The sequence below is a fragment of the Balaenoptera acutorostrata genome, chromosome 2 (assembly GCF_949987535.1).
Source record: "Balaenoptera acutorostrata chromosome 2, mBalAcu1.1, whole genome shotgun sequence".
NCBI classification, from domain to species: domain Eukaryota; kingdom Metazoa; phylum Chordata; class Mammalia; order Artiodactyla; family Balaenopteridae; genus Balaenoptera; species Balaenoptera acutorostrata.
In genome coordinates, this window is record NC_080065.1 from 106,391,493 (window position 1) to 106,409,156 (window position 17,664).

A 17,664-nucleotide genomic window follows, 5' to 3' on the forward strand; every position below is an offset into this window, starting at 1 on the left:
AAAGCCTTGGATGTTAATACTAATTATTTATGTATATCTAATTTTTTTCTTATTTATTTAAAAAGTCTCTGAACCTATAATTTTATAAGTGAGGAATTTTCAGAAAGTAAAATGATTGATTGAATATGTATATATTCTTATTGATAGTTTTTTTTTTTTTTTTTTTGGCTATTTATTTCAGATCTTCTGGAAGCTCTGAAGCCAGATTACGTGGCACCCCTGGTCCTTTGGCTTTGCCATGAGAGTTGTGAGGAAAATGGTGGCTTGTTTGAGGTATTCTGCACCTTTGCACTTTCTCCCAAAGCAATATTTGTGTAATTAAATATAAAAAATGATTCAAAAATTAGTATTTTCCAATTGTTCACATTTGTAAAAATCTGTATCAGTTGGTATCACTTGTATATTTTTTAATATTATGTATGTGTTACAGTTAAGGAACAAGTATGACTAATGTCCTTTTTTGAGAAAGTAACAGCAACTTTGTAAATTGTTCTTCCCTAGTTCTTCATTTCTGATATTCTTGTCAAATGAAAATGTGACTGGCTGGTTTGATGTGTTTAGTCAGATACAGAAAGTCTCATTTGGTTAGAGATGCTGAGTAGTAAAGTGAAGGGACAGAGGTGGTGGTTTAAAGTCAGCCAGGCCAGGTTTTGATTTCTTGCTCTGGTAATTGCTGGCTCGCTGGAATATTGTACAGATTAACCTCCCTGAGTTTTAGTTTTCTTGGGGTTTTGTTGTGAGAACTGGAGATCATATTTTTAAACTCTTACCATACCTAGCAGTCACCCCTCAATTTTAACTATTATATCAGTATAGCAGGAATTCAGTCTGGGTATGATAGATCAGTAAACACAACTTACTATTTGTATTAACTTTAAAAATAAACTTTGCTATGTTTCCCTATCGCAAAGCTTTACATGTTTGCTATAAAAATAAAAACCACACATAATCCTACCATCCAGTGAGGTTCAGTTTTCACTCTATAATCAAAGTCCCTTTAGATTTCCTTATGCTGTTTTATATATTTTTTGGTCCTCATTTGAGTTTGATCTCTTTTTTCTTTTCTAGCATAAACTGTTATAGTTTAGACCACCCCCCTTTATTTGATTCTCTGTGGTAATATAATAATAAACCTGTTGCATGCAGAATACATGACATCCAAAGATATTTCTTGGTAGCAAAATTACCTGGCTCAGTTTGAAGTGAATGATATATTAGCCTGATTTATTTGAATAAAAAGCTGTTTAGTAAATGAAAAACAATCTACACATGTCTATGCAGAGATAGGCACCTCTGCTTTCTTAATCACAGTCGTTGATTGTGAATTGTGGAAAATTAGAGGTGGAAAGAACTTTACAACTCTAGATTTAGAGAAGAGAAATTTAATAATATCAAGCCATGTGGAGCTCCAAATTTGGTCTGCCTGTCTTTTATCTCATTAAGGAATTAAACAAAAATTCTTTGTCTTTTACATTTATATTTGTTATTAATTCTGTGAACAAAAATAATATATGCTTTTTGTAGAAAACTTCAAATATATAGGGGAGTTTATAGAGGAAAATAAAAATCACCCACATTACCACTATCGAGAGATAACTCCTATTAATATTTTTATGGATATTCTTTTCCAGTCTTTTATTAGATGTGCATTTTACACGAGTAGTCTTTTTATTTTAGGTATACAATTTACACACATACCCAGACATGCACAGATAACTAGGATAATGCTGTAGATGAAGTTTTGTATGTTGTTCTTTTATTTTACTATACTGTGAACAGTTTTAGTAAGGGACATTTGCTGTGTGAGATTGAGTGCAAAATACAGTAAGAGCGGTGTGTAATATCCTGACTTAAACCTTGAATGTAAATTGACACTTTGTTTGCCAAGTTTTGATAGATATCTAGAGTGGCAGATAGAGATTTTTTGGATCGACTGGAGCTGTCGTTTCTAGCACCTGCGAGGAGTTTGCAGCTTGTTGCTTCACTCCCCAAATATGATAAAAGATGATATTTTTCTTGCCTGTTACCAGTACCACTGCCACTTTAACTACTCTGACAGCATCAAGGCCGATCATCCTGTTAATATACGTAAAGGAATGAGTGATTTTTAAAAAGCCATACCCTTGAGCGTAGAGCCACTGAGAAGTGTGCTGTCTGCTGGTACAGTTTCTTCTGTTATATGCATGTGGAACACTGTAGTTGTGGTGTTTGAAGATATGACAAACAGATTTTCTTACATCAGACATTTTCTTCTGAGGATTTCCTTGAATGGCTTCTAGAAAAAATACCATCTTTCTGTACGGTGATTAATGTATTTGGTCATTTGCCATATTTCTATATAAAGGTGTTTCATTAAAATGAGTATATGTAGTTCATTAAGTCAAATCCTGGCTTTATTTTTCTTTGCTTTTTATTTTTTTTTATTCATTAAGTCTTTCTAGAAGGACATGTATTTCAAGTGATGTGCTGGGCAAATTTGGTATTTATATTGTTTAACCTTCATGGTTACTTCATGAAGAGTGTATTATTATCCTGATTTTATATAAGGGGAATCTTGAGTTTAGGGAAGTCAAATTATTTGACCAGGAATCAGACAGCTAGTCTGTAGAAGAACTGGTATCGCACCTTGGTTTCTGTGCAAAGGCATGCTTTTCTACTACATGCATTTCTGCTATATCGTGTTGCTTTATTTTTCTACTCTGATAACATGAATAGTGCAAAGTCATGCCAGCCAACGGAGTTTTGTAGAGCTGCATTATTTTCATCCATTGTCATCTAGCATTCTGATACTCGTAAAAAGATAGCTGCCTGTTTTGTTAATTTCATAAAAATTCTATTAGTAATTTCACATTAGATGGTATAACTTCTTCCTCCTCTTTTTGGTAGGTTGGAGCAGGATGGATTGGAAAATGTAAGTCCCTTTTGGTTTTTGGTTTGCCATACATTATTTCCATATCTTTAAACCTGCATATCCAGGTAGAGCTGGGTAAAGACCTTGTCAAATGCCGAACCATTGTATTTAGTGCACGCATAATCAAACTCAAACATTGTTATAGCAACAGGTCTTCTAAAACATGGAAGTTGTCCTGCTGGCCTGTGGTATTTTCAAGGATCTTTTCAGTTTTTTTCCTATTAGCAGTGCTTATTCAATATTTGTCCTGTCCTATTCAGAACTGGCTGTTTCTTCAGGCAGCACAGTCTCTCTTTATATTGATGTTTGTCTTCCCATGTCTCCGGCACCCCACATGCTTGTTCAGCAGAGTAGTGAGTGGGAGGGAGGGTGTTTTTTGAAGATGGGGAGAGCTCTGTCCTAGGCAAGTTCTCCAATTCTCTCAGTGATTCTTTTCTTCCTTGGAGCATGAGACATCAGAAGGAGACAGTGGGGAATCACACTGGACAGCTTTCTAGAAGAGAAATTGCAGCTGATCTATAGAAATTATTCTCCTTCAGCCCAACAGTAAATTCATCTGGCTTAAGTCCTCTTTTACCCCAGTTCTTAAACCTTGTGAGCTCCAAATTGGATAATTACTTTATGGTGTTTAAAAAAAATTGTGAACATTCCAATATCCCAATTCAAGTTTTCAGTTGGATGCTGGTATCAAAATTAATTGAATTATTTAAAAGGCTGCCATTACTGGATGACATTGTTACAACATATTGTAGAATATTATTAATGACTGTTCTCTAAGTTATGAAGTAACTTATTCAAACATTTTTAAGTGTCTTATGACATCTTTTAAGAAAGGAAGATCAGTTGTTGCAATAAAAGCTGTATATGGGACTTTATCAATAAGAAACCTCTAGAAGCTTCTGTCATTCCCCAGGACAAATCTTCAATTTAGTAATCATCAAAGTCTGACCATTCTAAAAAAAAAAAAAAAAAAAAAAAAAAAAAAAAAAAAGTCTGACCATTCTGTTTAAATAAGGTTCTGTTTATTCCTCAGGCTTTTTAAAAAAGACACAATGTTAAAAATTATCTTCATGGAACTTACGCAGCAATGGTGATTTTTGTGAATCTGGGCAATCTAGTTGACTTCCCATGGACAAGGAGGAAGAGCAAAGGGAGGAAACGGGAGAACTATGTGGGGTTGTCTGATATATTAATTTGATTATCTGGAGTCTTTGGCCTGTTATCACCACTAGTTTTCAGTTTGCTATTCAACAAAGCTCTATTCTGTTCTGTTACCTTAAAGTGTATTATCTAAGTGATCTGTGGTGATGAAGACAGTCTTTTGGTGTGATTATATATAATTTAACTTTCTGATTCAGCATTTCATCCTACCTTTAGTAGTATCTGGCATAGTCAGAGGAGGGAGAGGTTTTCCCTTCAGCTTCAAATATTAGAAAAAGAAATTTGACATCCTAATGGGTTTGTTATTCTTTTAAAAAAAATTTGTAGTAAAAATCTTTAGAAGTTAGAATCTTTTTTCCAAATTCCATTTTTCTTGAAGTTAAAAAAAAAAAAATTCAGGGGACTCATGAATTCTGCTTTCTGTCTCCCTCTTAAACTATGTGTTCAGTATCTTAGTTTTGTTTCTATAACCAGTACGATGGGAGCGGACCCTTGGAGCCATTGTAAGACAGAGGACTCAGCCAATGACTCCTGAGGCGGTGAAGGCTAACTGGACGAAGATCTGTGACTTTGATAATGCCACCAAGCCTCAGAGAATTCAAGGTAAAGAGTCCCAAGTCAGTTCGGTCCTGGTTGGGGAATCAGAGGCAACAAAGCATTCTCTTCTCTTATGGAATTGTCTTCTTAATTGTGATAACTTAGATGCTCAAATCATCTACAGCACATTTTCTGCTCCAGTAGGTATTAGAACTCTCCAATTTAAGGTATGTATGTTACTCCCACTGTCAGTTTTTCAGTTTTCTTATGATCCTGATTTTTTGGTATATGTGTGATTGAGAGGATGGTAGGAGGTGTTTACCCATTTGTGCTCAATGCATCTTTTCCCCATCTGGTGGTTGGTTTCAAAGTCTTGCCTTATCTAATCACATGCTCCTTATCTGACCTGATTTTTCTTTATTTCCCCAAAAGTTTATTTAAGTCTTATATTATTTAGGCTTAGGTCTTTTCTCTCTAGTGAATAGATTTTGCTTTGTTTTAGCACTTTGTTTTTGCTACTGTTTCTCTGCCTTTCTAAGATGCCTCTTATTCCTTTTATCACCTCTGCTAATCTCGGTGCTTCTTTAGAAAAACTCAAGCCCCAGATGTTCAACAAAACCTCCCCAGATATTCTGGGCTTCATTGATCTCTTTCTTAGCTGAACTCTTACAACTTGAGCGTCTAATCATGACTGCTTTCCACTGCTTTTGTTTCATAAGTGTGTGGTTTCTTAGCTGCATAATAAGTTCCTTTGGAGGCAGAGAATGTATCTTGTATGTCCTTTTGTATTTGGTGCTAGTATAGTGCTGAACTCATAGAAAGGATTTAGTAAATGCTTGTTACCTTGAATTATTGAATCATCTATGATATGCCACAGGAAGAGATGGCCAATAAAAGTCACATTATTTTTTCTAGTATAACTCACATATGTATATAGTATATGAAATTTAAAGGACCTTTCTGGGAAGGATCATGAATCAGGATTATTTTACAGAAAAATCTTTTTTTTTTCCCTTCCTAGTATTATATTTAATGTTTGATAGAAGAATATATCTGAAAAATGACTGTTCTTTTTTTTTTTGTTTAATCCCAATGTTACTTTCCTGTCTGCTGGTACACTCACTGAAATTTTCATTGTACTTTTCTCAATCAGAGGATAACATGATTGTTATGTCATTAGCGGTAGCATTTTCTGTATTCTTTTTTTAGGTATTTGAGATAAATTTAGTCTCCGAATAGCAGTCACCTATCAATGAAAATTAGGAAAAGGAAAAAGGAAGAAATATCTTAAAAACTCTTCTCTGAGGTCAGAATTCCATTTCATTACCTTAAAAGTATTAGACTAATATAAAGAAAAAGCTAACAATGAATTATATAGTTATAAATGAAAAGATACCCCTAGTATTTGAAGTACAGTTAGAAAAAAAATCTTACACTTTCTGTAGAATCACGACTTTCCAAGCACCCATTTTATCATTCTCATTTTACAGATGATGGAACTAAATCCCAGAAAAGCTGAGTAAATGGCCCAAGCTTTCTCAGTGTTTGAGCCAAGAGTTAACTCCGGTGGTCTGTCTTTGAGTGCAGTACCGCCAGCCTGTACCGAGGTTACTTTCAGTTAAATAGCCTCCCATCTAGGCAGCAGCCTAAATGGGGTGGTAAGAGGAGGATTGGTAGGCAAGAAACCTACCTAGTGTCACCAGGAATGGCAGAGAGCCCTGGTCATCTCACATTCTGTAGTTGAGTTATAGTTTTTGTCTGAGTTTAGAAGGAGGCCCGTATATCTAAGGTTTGTTAGAAAGGTCCCAGAGCTTTTGGAACCTTATGGCATATGTGGATACTCCGTGAATCTCCTTTATTAACCTTTTAGACCCCAGAATAGCAGCTTCTGAATTCTGTCCGTAGTCACTGGTCATAACGGTGGTTTTCTCTGGAAGAATTTTCAGTAATATTTTCTGAGCAGTTACCTGTACAGAGACCTGGGGGGTAATCTTGACATTGTTACATCCTGGAGGAGGGGTGATGGTGGGGAGAGAAGGAAAATTAGTTGTCCCTCCACCAGATGGAAATTGCACATCTGTGGACAAGGATCTGACTTTACAGAGTTGTAAAATCACTCAAAGACTTTGCAAAGCTCAGAGCCTCTTTGGAATCATAACGTGGGGAGAGTATGTTGGAAACACCCTGTTATCTTTGGTCTATTCAGAGCCTTTCATGATTTTTTCCTGCAATAGCCTGACATCATGCAGTCAGTTCATGAATGCCCGCGAAGGTTCTGCAGCAGGCTTGCTGGATGTTATAGGAATGATCGTCTAAAGCATTGTAGCTTTTCTTAGTCACGTCTGTAACAAAAGCTTTCTTTTTTTTTTTTTTTTGGAAATACCTTACATTTATTTGGATTTCACCAGGAGAATATTAGCTCTTTAGGATATTTGAAAGATGATGCTTTTATGATCTTTATGTAATAGGTTTACCAAAGCACTCTGTCTTATTTAAATTCCAGTGATCCTAAAGAGAAAATTCAATTCGTTCATCCTTACTTATCCTGAAGTTGATGGACTTGAATCATTCATGATTTTAAATTTTTTTCAGTAGAAATGAAATATAGTTCAACTATATAGGAAAAATCTGGAAGTTTGTCCTGTAGGTCACTATTTCAATAGCACTGTAAAATAACTGGCTAGATATTTCACATATGCAAATGCTCTTCCCACACCATAGTGGGACTGATTTTTCTTTTAATTAATTTTTATTGGAGTATAGTTGATTTACAATGTTGTGTTAGTTCCTGCTGTATAGCAAAGTGAATCCATTATACGTATACGTATATCCACTGTTTTTTAGATTCTTTTCCCATATAGGTCATTATAGAGTATTGAGTAGAGTTCCCTGTGCTATACAGTAGGTTCTTATTAGTTATCTATTTTATATATAGTAGTGTGTATATGTCAATCGCAGTCTCCCAATTTATCCCTCCCTGTCTCCCTCTCACTTGGTAACCATAAGTATGTTTTCTACATGTATAACTCTGTTTCTGTTATGTAAATAAGTTCATTTGTACCATTTTTTTAGATTCTACATATAAGTGATATCATAGATATTTGTCTTTCTCCTTCTGACTTAACTTCACTCAGTATGACAATCTCTAGGTCCATCCATGTCACTGCAAATGGCATTATTTCATTCTTTTTTTATGGCTGAGTAATATTCTGTTGTATATATGTAGCACATCTTTATCCATTCGTCTGTTGATGGAAAAAAGCATTATTATTGTTATTTATTACTTTTTTTAGAATCAATTGGCGGTATAATTGAAGCTCTAAATAAAATAGATTCAGATGGAGGAGTTTCGGCAAATCACACCAGTAATGTGACATCAACAGCTACATCAGGATTTGTAAGTGGAAGAGAAAGCCTAACGCTTTGCCTTCTCTGGAGACTTTTTCTTTTCTTTCCTTTTTTCTTTTTTCTTTTCTTTTATGCAAAAAATGCTTTTCCAAGCTATTAATTTATTGTTAAATAGGAAAGGTGAGTGACCATAAAATTTTATAGAACATGTACTGAATGTTTATAAAATTTGAATGAACATAAAGCTAAAATATTAAATGTAACTTTTACTTTCTCTTCTTCAGTGTAATAAACAAGTGTTTTTTTTGTTTTTTGGAGCATTTTTGATAATCGTCCTTCAGTCACTTTCTAACTCTTTAGAAAAGGATATTTAACTTAGTGCCTCTTTTGAGTCATTTCTTTTAAGGAAAAGCATTGATAGGTTGTATTTTGGAAATATTTCAACATGGCTGCAAGTAAAAAGTCTCCCATTGTGTCAGAAATTCTAATAGAGCTGTGGTTATAGCTCTTGTGAAGTTTGCTGATTAACTATCGCCAGTACTTCTTTTTTTAAAAAAAAATTATAGTGCATAAATAATAAGAAATAAGTCATTTGACATATTCACTTGTGGTGTTTTGTGACTCAGGGGAGACATAGTGATGAAATAAACAATCTAATTGTAACCCTGAGAATATGATCAGTTTATAAATGTGATTTTACTTTAGAGCAGGGGTTGGCAAACTTTTTTGGTAAAGGGCCAGATGGTAAATATTTTAGGCTTTATGGACCACGTACTGTTTCTGACACATTATCTTCTTTTTCTTTTTTTAGACCACTCTTAAAAAAATGTAAAAACCATTCTTAATTCTCAGCTGTTGTTTGCTGACTCTTGCTTTAGAATGAAAGTGATCAAAAATTGGACATGATTCTTTTAGAACCTAACATATGCTTCACAAATTAGCTAGGCATGTCATCACTAAATAGAAAAATATAATATCCAATTAGATAAAGGACAGTCCTGGGTAGGAGCTTACAGTAAAATCTAATTATAACCAAAACCATTATGAGGGAGTCTGATTTACAAGCATTAAGCAGTGTTTTGCTCATCTGTTTCTACTGACTTTTATAAAATAGATCTTATAGAGCCATTCATTATCCCTGTTTATAATAAGTTTTTTATTTTTTGTAATTTTGAGTAGCTAACAGTCACTGTATTACTAGGCTTTTCCATCATCAGAGACAGGAAAGTTGAAAATGAGATGTACTATCTGTTAGCAAGAAGCAGGCAAGAAAAAAGTACTTATTTGTAAATGAGGTCTTTTTCCATACATTATAATTGATTTTATTTAAAAAATGTAGTGAAACAATTATTATACCCTATCATATTTACTAAAATGATATTCTATTCACAAAGCTAAGTATGTAGCAGTTAATAGTTTTGAAAAGTCAGAAATTTAAAGATTTGACAAGAATAGCAGTGAAAAAAATAACTTTCTGCAATTGTTCCATAGGCTGGAGCTATTGGCCATAAACTTCCTCCATTTTCTTCTTCTTATACGGAACTGGACACTATTATGTATGCCCTTGGAGTGGGAGCATCTATCAAGGAACCGAAAGATTTGAAATTTATTTATGAAGGGAGTTCTGATTTCTCCTGTTTGCCTACCTTCGGAGTTATTCTAGCTCAGAAATCTATAATGGGTGGAGGATTAGCAGAGATTCCTGGGCTCTCAGTCAACTTGGCAAAGGTATGCATAATAAGAAACCTTTATTTTGCTCTTCTTCTCTTTCTTTAAATATGATTGGTAAATGTCACATGCTGTGTGTGTGTGTGTGTGTGTGTGTGTGTGTATGGTGTCTTAATACAATAGTTTATAGTGGTTGATTCAAGGATAAAGGTTTAGCATGTCTTTTGATTTTTCTTAAAAAGAAAAAAAGGGTAGAGAGTTAGTTGAAAAGGCAAGCAAAAAGAAGACAACAATAATTATGTACAGTCCATAACCCTGGCATAATGTTACTAATTCTCTCTCTGCCATTACATGCTATTTGACCAAGGGTAAATAACTTCTCTAAGCTTCAGTTTCCTTATGTATAAAGTGGGTATGATAATCCTTACCTGACGATAGTGATGAAGGAGCAAGAGTGAAGAATATTTGAAGCAGAGAGAACAGGTGTAAAAGGCCCCGAGGCAGGTGCATACTTACCTTGTTTTTGGAACAGCAAGGGGGTTGATACAGCTATAGAATGAGCAAGGGGGCAGTGGTAGGAGAAGAGGGCCTTGTAGTCATCATAAGAATTTTACCTCATACTCTGATTAACATGGGAGGCCATTTGTAGTGCTTTGAACTGAGGAGTGGTATGATCTGGCTATGTTCACTCACAGGCTCATTTTTGCTCCTCTGTGGAGAATAGATTTATGGGAGCCAAGCATGGAAGCAGGGAAACCAGTTTGGAGTTGATTATGGTAATTCCAGCACTAGTCTGGATATGCATGGACAGAAAGAGGAGTCAAGGAAGAAGGTTTTTGGTCTGGTTAACTGGGATGATATATATGCATATATACCCATATATTTAGAATTAATTATGTACAATGTATTTAACATGTATAGTAGTTACATATGATATATTACTATGTATAATAAAATAGATCTATACAGTTACTTTAAGGTGGGGATGATCAGGAGTTGGTTTTGGACAGATTTGAGATGCCTATTCTACATTCAAGTGGAGATATACAGTGGGCAGTTAAATATGTGAGTTTAGAGTTTGCGGGGGAGGCCCTACTGGGATTCGTAGCATTTAAGTGAGATTTAAAGACATGAGGCTGGGTGAAATCACCCATGTGTGAATGTAAGTAGAGAAAAGCCTGAGTTTGGTGAGAGGTGAGAGGTGGAAGAGATGAGGAGGAGTGAGCAAGAGAGACTGGGAAAGAGTGTCTGGTGAGGTATGAGGTGTATCAGGAGAGTGTGGTATTTGAAAAGCAAAGTGAATAAATGGTTTCAAGAAGGGAGGAGCAAACAATTGTGAGAAGGCTTTGGGGTTATTTTATTTCTTGAAGTGAGGGTCAGGCCATGAGTCCAGTTGATAACTGTTGAATCGTAGACTTTTGAACTGATTTCTGTGATTTTGACTGATTGGAGAACCCATTTACTGGAGGATCGATTAGCTCATTGCTGCTCTGAGTCTATGAGAATCTACGGTTATTTTATTAAAGTATTCGATGAAGTTGGGAGGGAGGCAAGAAATAGATGCCAGGCAGTTTGTTGTTTTAGTCACTCTCCCATGGTATTTGTTGCATACAGTTCTTCTGTTTGGGTAATGTCAGTACAAACAATTAAAGTAAATGTTTCAGAATTCTTCCTCAGAGTTGGAAGGAGTTGGAAATCATGAATAGTGTTCAAAATCTGTCACTGGGAATGATAGCCGTCTTGGGATTTGAATCCCAGTCTTCCTAACCTTGAGCTTCCAGGTCGTATGATAGTGAGGCAGTCCTTCATTTGTCCTCCCATCACTACCCTCACCCCTTTTCTTTTTCCCTTCTGGGTTCTGAGGAAGACTGGGAATTAAACTGTCCCATAGCAGTTGAGTGTGGTCATTCGGATATATGGGTCAGGTTTTGTTTTTACTGTCCTATTGTATTCCTACATATATTTTTATATTCTTGCTTTGATACATTGAAGTTAAGTGGCTCTGATGTTGCACGGGGTCTTTAGTATTTACTCTTACACTAAGGAAATGTTGACATTGGCAGTGCTTTTACTTGACTGTGGTTGTAAGATTTATATTAATGTTTTGGTTGTGTCATTTGTATTTGGCAGGTGTGACCTGAAATTACTTTACTAGTACTGACCTATTTGTTCATTTTTATTCAATAGATATTTATTGGATACCTGCTATGTTCCAGGCGCAGTGACGAGCACTGGAAATGCGCCTAGTTTAGTGTCTCCATTGGCAAATAATCCACAGTTATCAGTCAACAAAAATTTATGAATGTCAAGAAAGAACACAAATGTATCTTTTCTATTCTAGAGAGCTGACAGTCTTTAGATTGGGGGACTGATTATTTCTGAATCATATAATTAAGAAGTGGGAGCCAAATTGAGACAGATAGTTTGGGGGAAGTAGTCGCGTGAACGTGTGGACAGTGAAATGCCACTTGTGATTAGCGGTATCCACAGAAGAAGCTGTGGAAAAAGAAAGTCTACTAATAAAATTTTGCTTACCCTAACGTAGGTTCTTCATGGGGAGCAGTACTTGGAGTTATATAAACCACTTCCCAGAGCAGGTGAGTTCTTGATGGTTTTATTTTCTGACTAACCTTCCAAACTGTGTCAATGTGTTAAACTGGCATAGAGCAACCTAAATAAACAATATTATAAGTTATTTATGTGCATGTCAGCCATTAGAGTAGATTGATGTTAACTAGTACCTATTTTGGTTGCCTTAAACTTTGTCCTATTTGAATAGTCTTATTTAATAAATTATTTCAAAATACTAAACATCTGGTCAACAATTGAAAGGAGCATATTCTGTGTGTGTCCTAAACTTAGTGATTGTGTATAATCAGTTATGATTCCCATGAATATGATTCTTCATTCTTTTCTCAGGTATTTGTGTTGGTACTGATTTTCATAAGGCAAACAATGTTAAAAGATACAGAATGTCTTGTAATTAACTTTTTTCTATTTTCTTTTAGAGTAAGTAAAACCAAGGCTGTCTTAATAATCAGTTTATTTTTCTCAATAATATCTTACTTGTTCAGTAAATCTTCTCGTTATCTTTTCACTTTACTTTGATATGTTTGTTTTATGTTGCTACTCTGATGTCAGAATATTAATTATATACTGACCATGTAAGGTGGTAAAATAAAAAAAAAGTCTTTTTCATTTCACATTATATAATGTAGAGGTCAGCAAATAGCTAGAATTATACTTTAATTTTTTTTGAGATTTTAATTAAAAAAAATTCTTATTGCTTAATGCTGAATAGTTCTGTTTCAGTGTTAGTGTTACTTGTTTCTGGTTGTTTTTGTAGTTCTTCCCTGTTTTTTTTTTTTCTTCTTTTAGTTTTTTCCTTTGTGGTTTCATGCTTTTCTTTTGCTTGTGTTCCTTTCTCTTTTGTTTTTGGGTATCTGTTGTAGATTTTTGATTTGTGGTTACCATGGGGCTCATAGATGTTGATCTATGACTGTGTTTATTTGTTTTAAACCAGGTAGTCCCTTAAGTTCAAACACATTTTAAAAGCTCTACATTTTTTACTCGCTTCCCCCGTACTTTGTGTTTTTTTTTTTTTAATTAATTAATTCTTATGGCTGTGTTGGGTCTTCGTTTCTGTGCAAGGGCTTTCTCTAGTTGTGGCAAGCGGGGGCCACTCTTCATCGCGGTGCGCAGGCCTCTCACTATCGCGGCCTCTCTTGTTGCGGAGCACAGGCTCCAGACGCGCAGGCTCAGTAATTGTGGCTCACGGGCCCAGCTGCTCCGCGGCATGTGGGATCTTCCCAGACCAGGGCTCGAACCCGTGTCCCCTGCATTGGCAGGCAGATTCTCAACCACTGCGCCACCAGGGAAGCCCCCATACTTTGTGTTTTTCATGTCATAGTTTACATCTTCATGTTTATCCCTTTACTGATTATTGTAGTTATACTTGATTTTACAATTTTTTTTGTTTTAGTCGTTGTACTAGCTTATTTAAGTGGTTGAGCCTCAGCCTTCCCTATATATTTGCCTTTACTAATGGGATTTTTTCTTTTCTATAGATACTTAATTCTTGTTACAGCTTTTTCTTTTCCACTTAGAGAAGACCCTTTAACATTTCTTTTAGGGTTGCTTTAGTATTGATGCTTATCCAAGAAGTTCTTTATCTCCCCTTCAATTCTGAAGGATAATCTTGCTGGGCAGAGTATCCTAAGTTGTAGGTTTTTCCCTTTCAGCACTTTAAATATACCATGCCACTCCCTTCTGGCCTGCAAAGTTTCTGCAGAACAATCAGCTGATAGCCTTATGGGCATTCCCTTGTATATGCTCTTTGTTTTTCTTTTGCTGCCTCTAGAATTCTCTCTTTAAGTTTTGCCATTTTAATTATGATATGTCTTGGTGCGGGTCTGTTTGGATTCATCTTGTTTGGGACCCTCTGTGTTTCCTGTACCTGGCTGTTTCCTTCTTCAGACTTGGGAAATTTTCAGCCATAATTTTCATTAAATATATTTTTACCCCCTTCTCCCTTTCTTCTCCTTCTGGGACCCCTATAATGGAAAGTTGGTATGCATGATGTTACCCCAAAGATCCTTTAAAATGTTCTCATCTTTTTTCTTTTTGCTGTTCTGATTGGGTGATTTCCATTTTCTATCTTCCAGATCACTTATGTGTTCTTCTGTATCACCTAGTGTGCTGTTAATTCCTTTTAGTGTGTTTTTCTTTTCAGTTGTTGTATTCTTCAGTTCTGATTGGTTCTTTTTAGAATTTTCTAGCTCCTTGTTAAAACTCTCACTGTATTCAGCTATTCTTTTCCATAATTCAGTTAGCATTCTTATTACTAATGCTTTGAATTCTTTATCTGGTAAATTGTTTGTTTCTATTTCATTAGTTGTTTTTTTCAGGAGTTTTCTCTTGCTCTTTCAGTGGAAACAGATTCCTCTGTCTTTTCATTTTGCTTATCTATTTCTTTATCTATTGAAATTTGGTGAAATAGTTACCTATGGTGGTCTTGAAGGGGTGTTCTTTTGTGGGCATGTCCCTATGCAGTCTGCATGTGCCCAGTGGCATTGATGGGAGAGCTGGATTTGATGTGAGCACAACTTATGTCTTTTCTCAAGGTGTGCTGGCAGCTGTCATCTTGGTAGGGGGTGGAGCTGGAGATGGAGGGGTAGGGCCAAGCCAGATGTTAGGTAGAGCTTCCCCTCTGCTTAGTGGCTGTTACCCCACTATTTGGTGCGGGGGCAGGTCCCAAGTTGCTGGAGCAGAAGCCCTGAGGGTCGGGTCTGAGCTGGCTAAGTTTCCTTTAAGTGTGTGCTTCCTCCCCCTCCCAGCATTGGCACCCTTACTCCAGAGGGGAGCAGTGGTGGAGCAAGAGGGGCGGGTGTAGGTCATCAGTGACGGTCGGAGCATGGTTTTGTTTTGTTTGTTTGTTTGTTTTAACATCTTTATTGGAGTATAATTGCTTTACAATGGTGTGTTAGTTTCTGCTTTATAACAAAGTGAATCAGTTATACATATACATATATTCCCATATCTCTTCCCTCTTGCATCTCCCTCCCTCCCACCCTCCCTATCCCACCCCTCTAGGTGGTCACAAAACACAGAGCTTATCTCCCTGTGCTATGCGGTTACTTCCCACTAGCTATGTATTTTACGTTTGGTAGTGTATATATGTCCATGCCACTCTCTCACTTTGTCACATCTTACCCTTCGCCCTCCCCATATCCTCAAGTCCATTCTTTAGTAGGTCTGTGTCTTTATTCCCCTCTTGCCACTAGGTTCTTCATGACCCTTTTTTTTCCCCCTTAGATTCCATATATATGTGTTAGCATACTGTATTTGTTTTTCTCTTTCTGACTTACTTCACTCTGTATGACAGACTCTAACTCCATCCACCTCACTACAAATAACTCCATTTCGTTTCTTTTTATGGCTGAGTAATATTCCCGGAGCATGGGTTTCGTTTGGCATGGCCACCGTCAGAGATCTGGGGCCCCTGTGCAGCCACCAGTAGTGGCTGCCCCCTCGCTGCTCAGTTGCCACGTAGGGTTTGAACCTCCTCAGTGTCTCATGGCTGAGCCTTTTCCTCAATCATGGCAGCCCAGAGTGTGAAGCTGCGACACGAGGCTCATGGTGCTGGTGTGTTCTCTCAGCTCAGGCTGGGGACCAGGGCAGTCGTAGGAAACCAGTCAGCTACCCAAGTGGTTTCAGTCTGCCCTCTCTGCCCTGCCTCGGGGGCACGTAAGTGTTCACCTGCTCCCGGAGTCCAGGCTTCCCACAGCCCTCCTGTTAATCCCACTGGCCCTCCAACCAGCCAAGGGGACTCGTGTTCCCCTTGTTGGACACCAGGGCTGGGGCACCCAATACGTGGCTTGAACTGCTCACTCCCCAGGGAAGGTCTCTTCCTGTGTAATCTCCTTTTTCCTCTGAGTCCCCTCTCAGGGACACAGGTCCTGACCTGATCGCTTTTCTTCCCTTTCTACCCAATTACCGGTGGGTCTTTCTTATAGTCTTGGTTGTACAGGTCTTTCTGTTAGTCTGCACTTAGTTTTCGGTGAGAATTGTTCCACATGTAGATGTATTTTTGATGTGTTTGTTGGTGGGGAGGTGAGTTCCGTGTCCTCCTGCTCCACCATCTCAGTTTGAGTCTTCAGTTTAGTGTCACAGCCTAAGTTTTCACACAGCCCTTTTTTTTAATCTGAGGCAGTGTGCAGTGTGTGGTCAAGTGAAGAAGTTTGGCTTTTATTTTAAAGACAATAGATAACCACTGAAGGACCGAAAGGAGAGAATTATATGATCAAAAGTGGATTTTAGAAAGCATCAACTTTGGCTCATGTTTGTAATGCTTGGATTTTAAGGGAATGAGATAGAGAGAAGGAGATTTTCTAAGAGACTGTTGTAATAATCTAGGTTAGAGACCATGGTTGATTGAATAGGATTGTGAGCATGAGGATGGATATATGTGGAGAAATTATAGAGATATGTAGGGAGTAGGCTTGGTGTTTGATTGGATGTGGAGTTGATCACCTGAGGAGATCATCAGCAATTTGACCATTATTTTTTGATTACTTCCTAACTTCTAGGCTTTCTGCTAGGGTTGTGAATAAATGGAGAATGGAAACAAATCTGGACTCTGCCCTCATGGAGCATATAACCTAGTTGGTGGGGAGGGCAGCCAGTAATCAAAAAGCCACACAAATAAATGTACACTTGCAACTATATGTGATAAACATTACAGATGAAACATACGTGATACCATTAGAACTTAAAATAGAAGGATTTGGCATAATCAGGTTGGTAATCAGGTTGACTTTGGGAAAAAATAACTTCAGACGTAATAGGAGAGCATGTTTTAAAGTTGGTCAGAGTGGACGTGCAGGTACCTAGTTAGAAGTCTGTTGTGGTAGTTCAAATGAAATGATGGTAGCTTAGGCTAAGGTGGTGGTGGAGAGATGGAGAGAAGTGGGAGAAGCAGAGAGAGATTTAGGAGGTGAAAGTGACAGCAATCTAGTTATCCTTAGCGTTTCTTTTACCATCTTTCACACCCAGGCAGGTACCAAGTTCTTTGATTCTCTCCCTTCAATACATTTAGAATCCTATTTCTGTCCCCCTCACTTTGACCACCATCATCTCTCACTTTCTAAGTGTTCTCTCTGCCTCCATTCTTTTTTTTTTTTTTTTAAAGAGATTGGAGTTTATTTATTTATTTATTTTTGGCTGTGTTGGGTCTTCGTTTCTGTGCAAGGGCTTTCTCTAGTTGCGGCGAGCGGGGGCCACTCTTCATCGCGGTGCGCGGGCCTCTCACTATCGCGGCCTCTCTTGTTGCAGAGTACAGGCTCCAGACGTGCAGGCTCAGTAATTGCGCCTCACGGGCCCAGCTGCTCCGCGGCATGTGGGATCTTCCCAGACCAGGGCTCGAACCCGTGTCCCCTGCATTAGCAGGCAGATTCTCAACCACTGCGCCACCAGGGAAGCCCTCTGCCTCCATTCTTGCTCCCTTCAGGTCTGCTCATCTCACTGCAGCCAGAATATTA

General features: G+C 37.3%; 2 protein-coding genes across 2 annotated transcripts in view; both read left to right on the plus strand.

Annotated features, from left to right (window-relative positions):
- LOC130707178 (peroxisomal multifunctional enzyme type 2-like) overlaps positions 1 to 12,638 on the plus strand; it is an 80,638-nt gene extending 68,000 nt beyond the window's left edge. The window contains exons 9-15 of the mRNA XM_057540387.1: positions 182 to 273; positions 2,887 to 2,911; positions 4,547 to 4,675; positions 7,903 to 8,006; positions 9,449 to 9,685; positions 12,171 to 12,222; positions 12,634 to 12,638. Coding sequence (XP_057396370.1) covers positions 182 to 273; positions 2,887 to 2,911; positions 4,547 to 4,675; positions 7,903 to 8,006; positions 9,449 to 9,685; positions 12,171 to 12,222; positions 12,634 to 12,638 — 644 coding nt within the window. The remainder of the gene's footprint in view (positions 1 to 181; positions 274 to 2,886; positions 2,912 to 4,546; positions 4,676 to 7,902; positions 8,007 to 9,448; positions 9,686 to 12,170; positions 12,223 to 12,633) is intronic.
- Positions 12,639 to 15,723: 3,085 nt separating this feature from the next.
- Positions 15,724 to 17,664, plus strand: part of LOC130707179 (peroxisomal multifunctional enzyme type 2-like) — a 54,110-nt gene continuing 52,169 nt past the window's right edge. The window contains exon 1 of the mRNA XM_057540388.1: positions 15,724 to 15,871. Coding sequence (XP_057396371.1) covers positions 15,724 to 15,871 — 148 coding nt within the window. The remainder of the gene's footprint in view (positions 15,872 to 17,664) is intronic.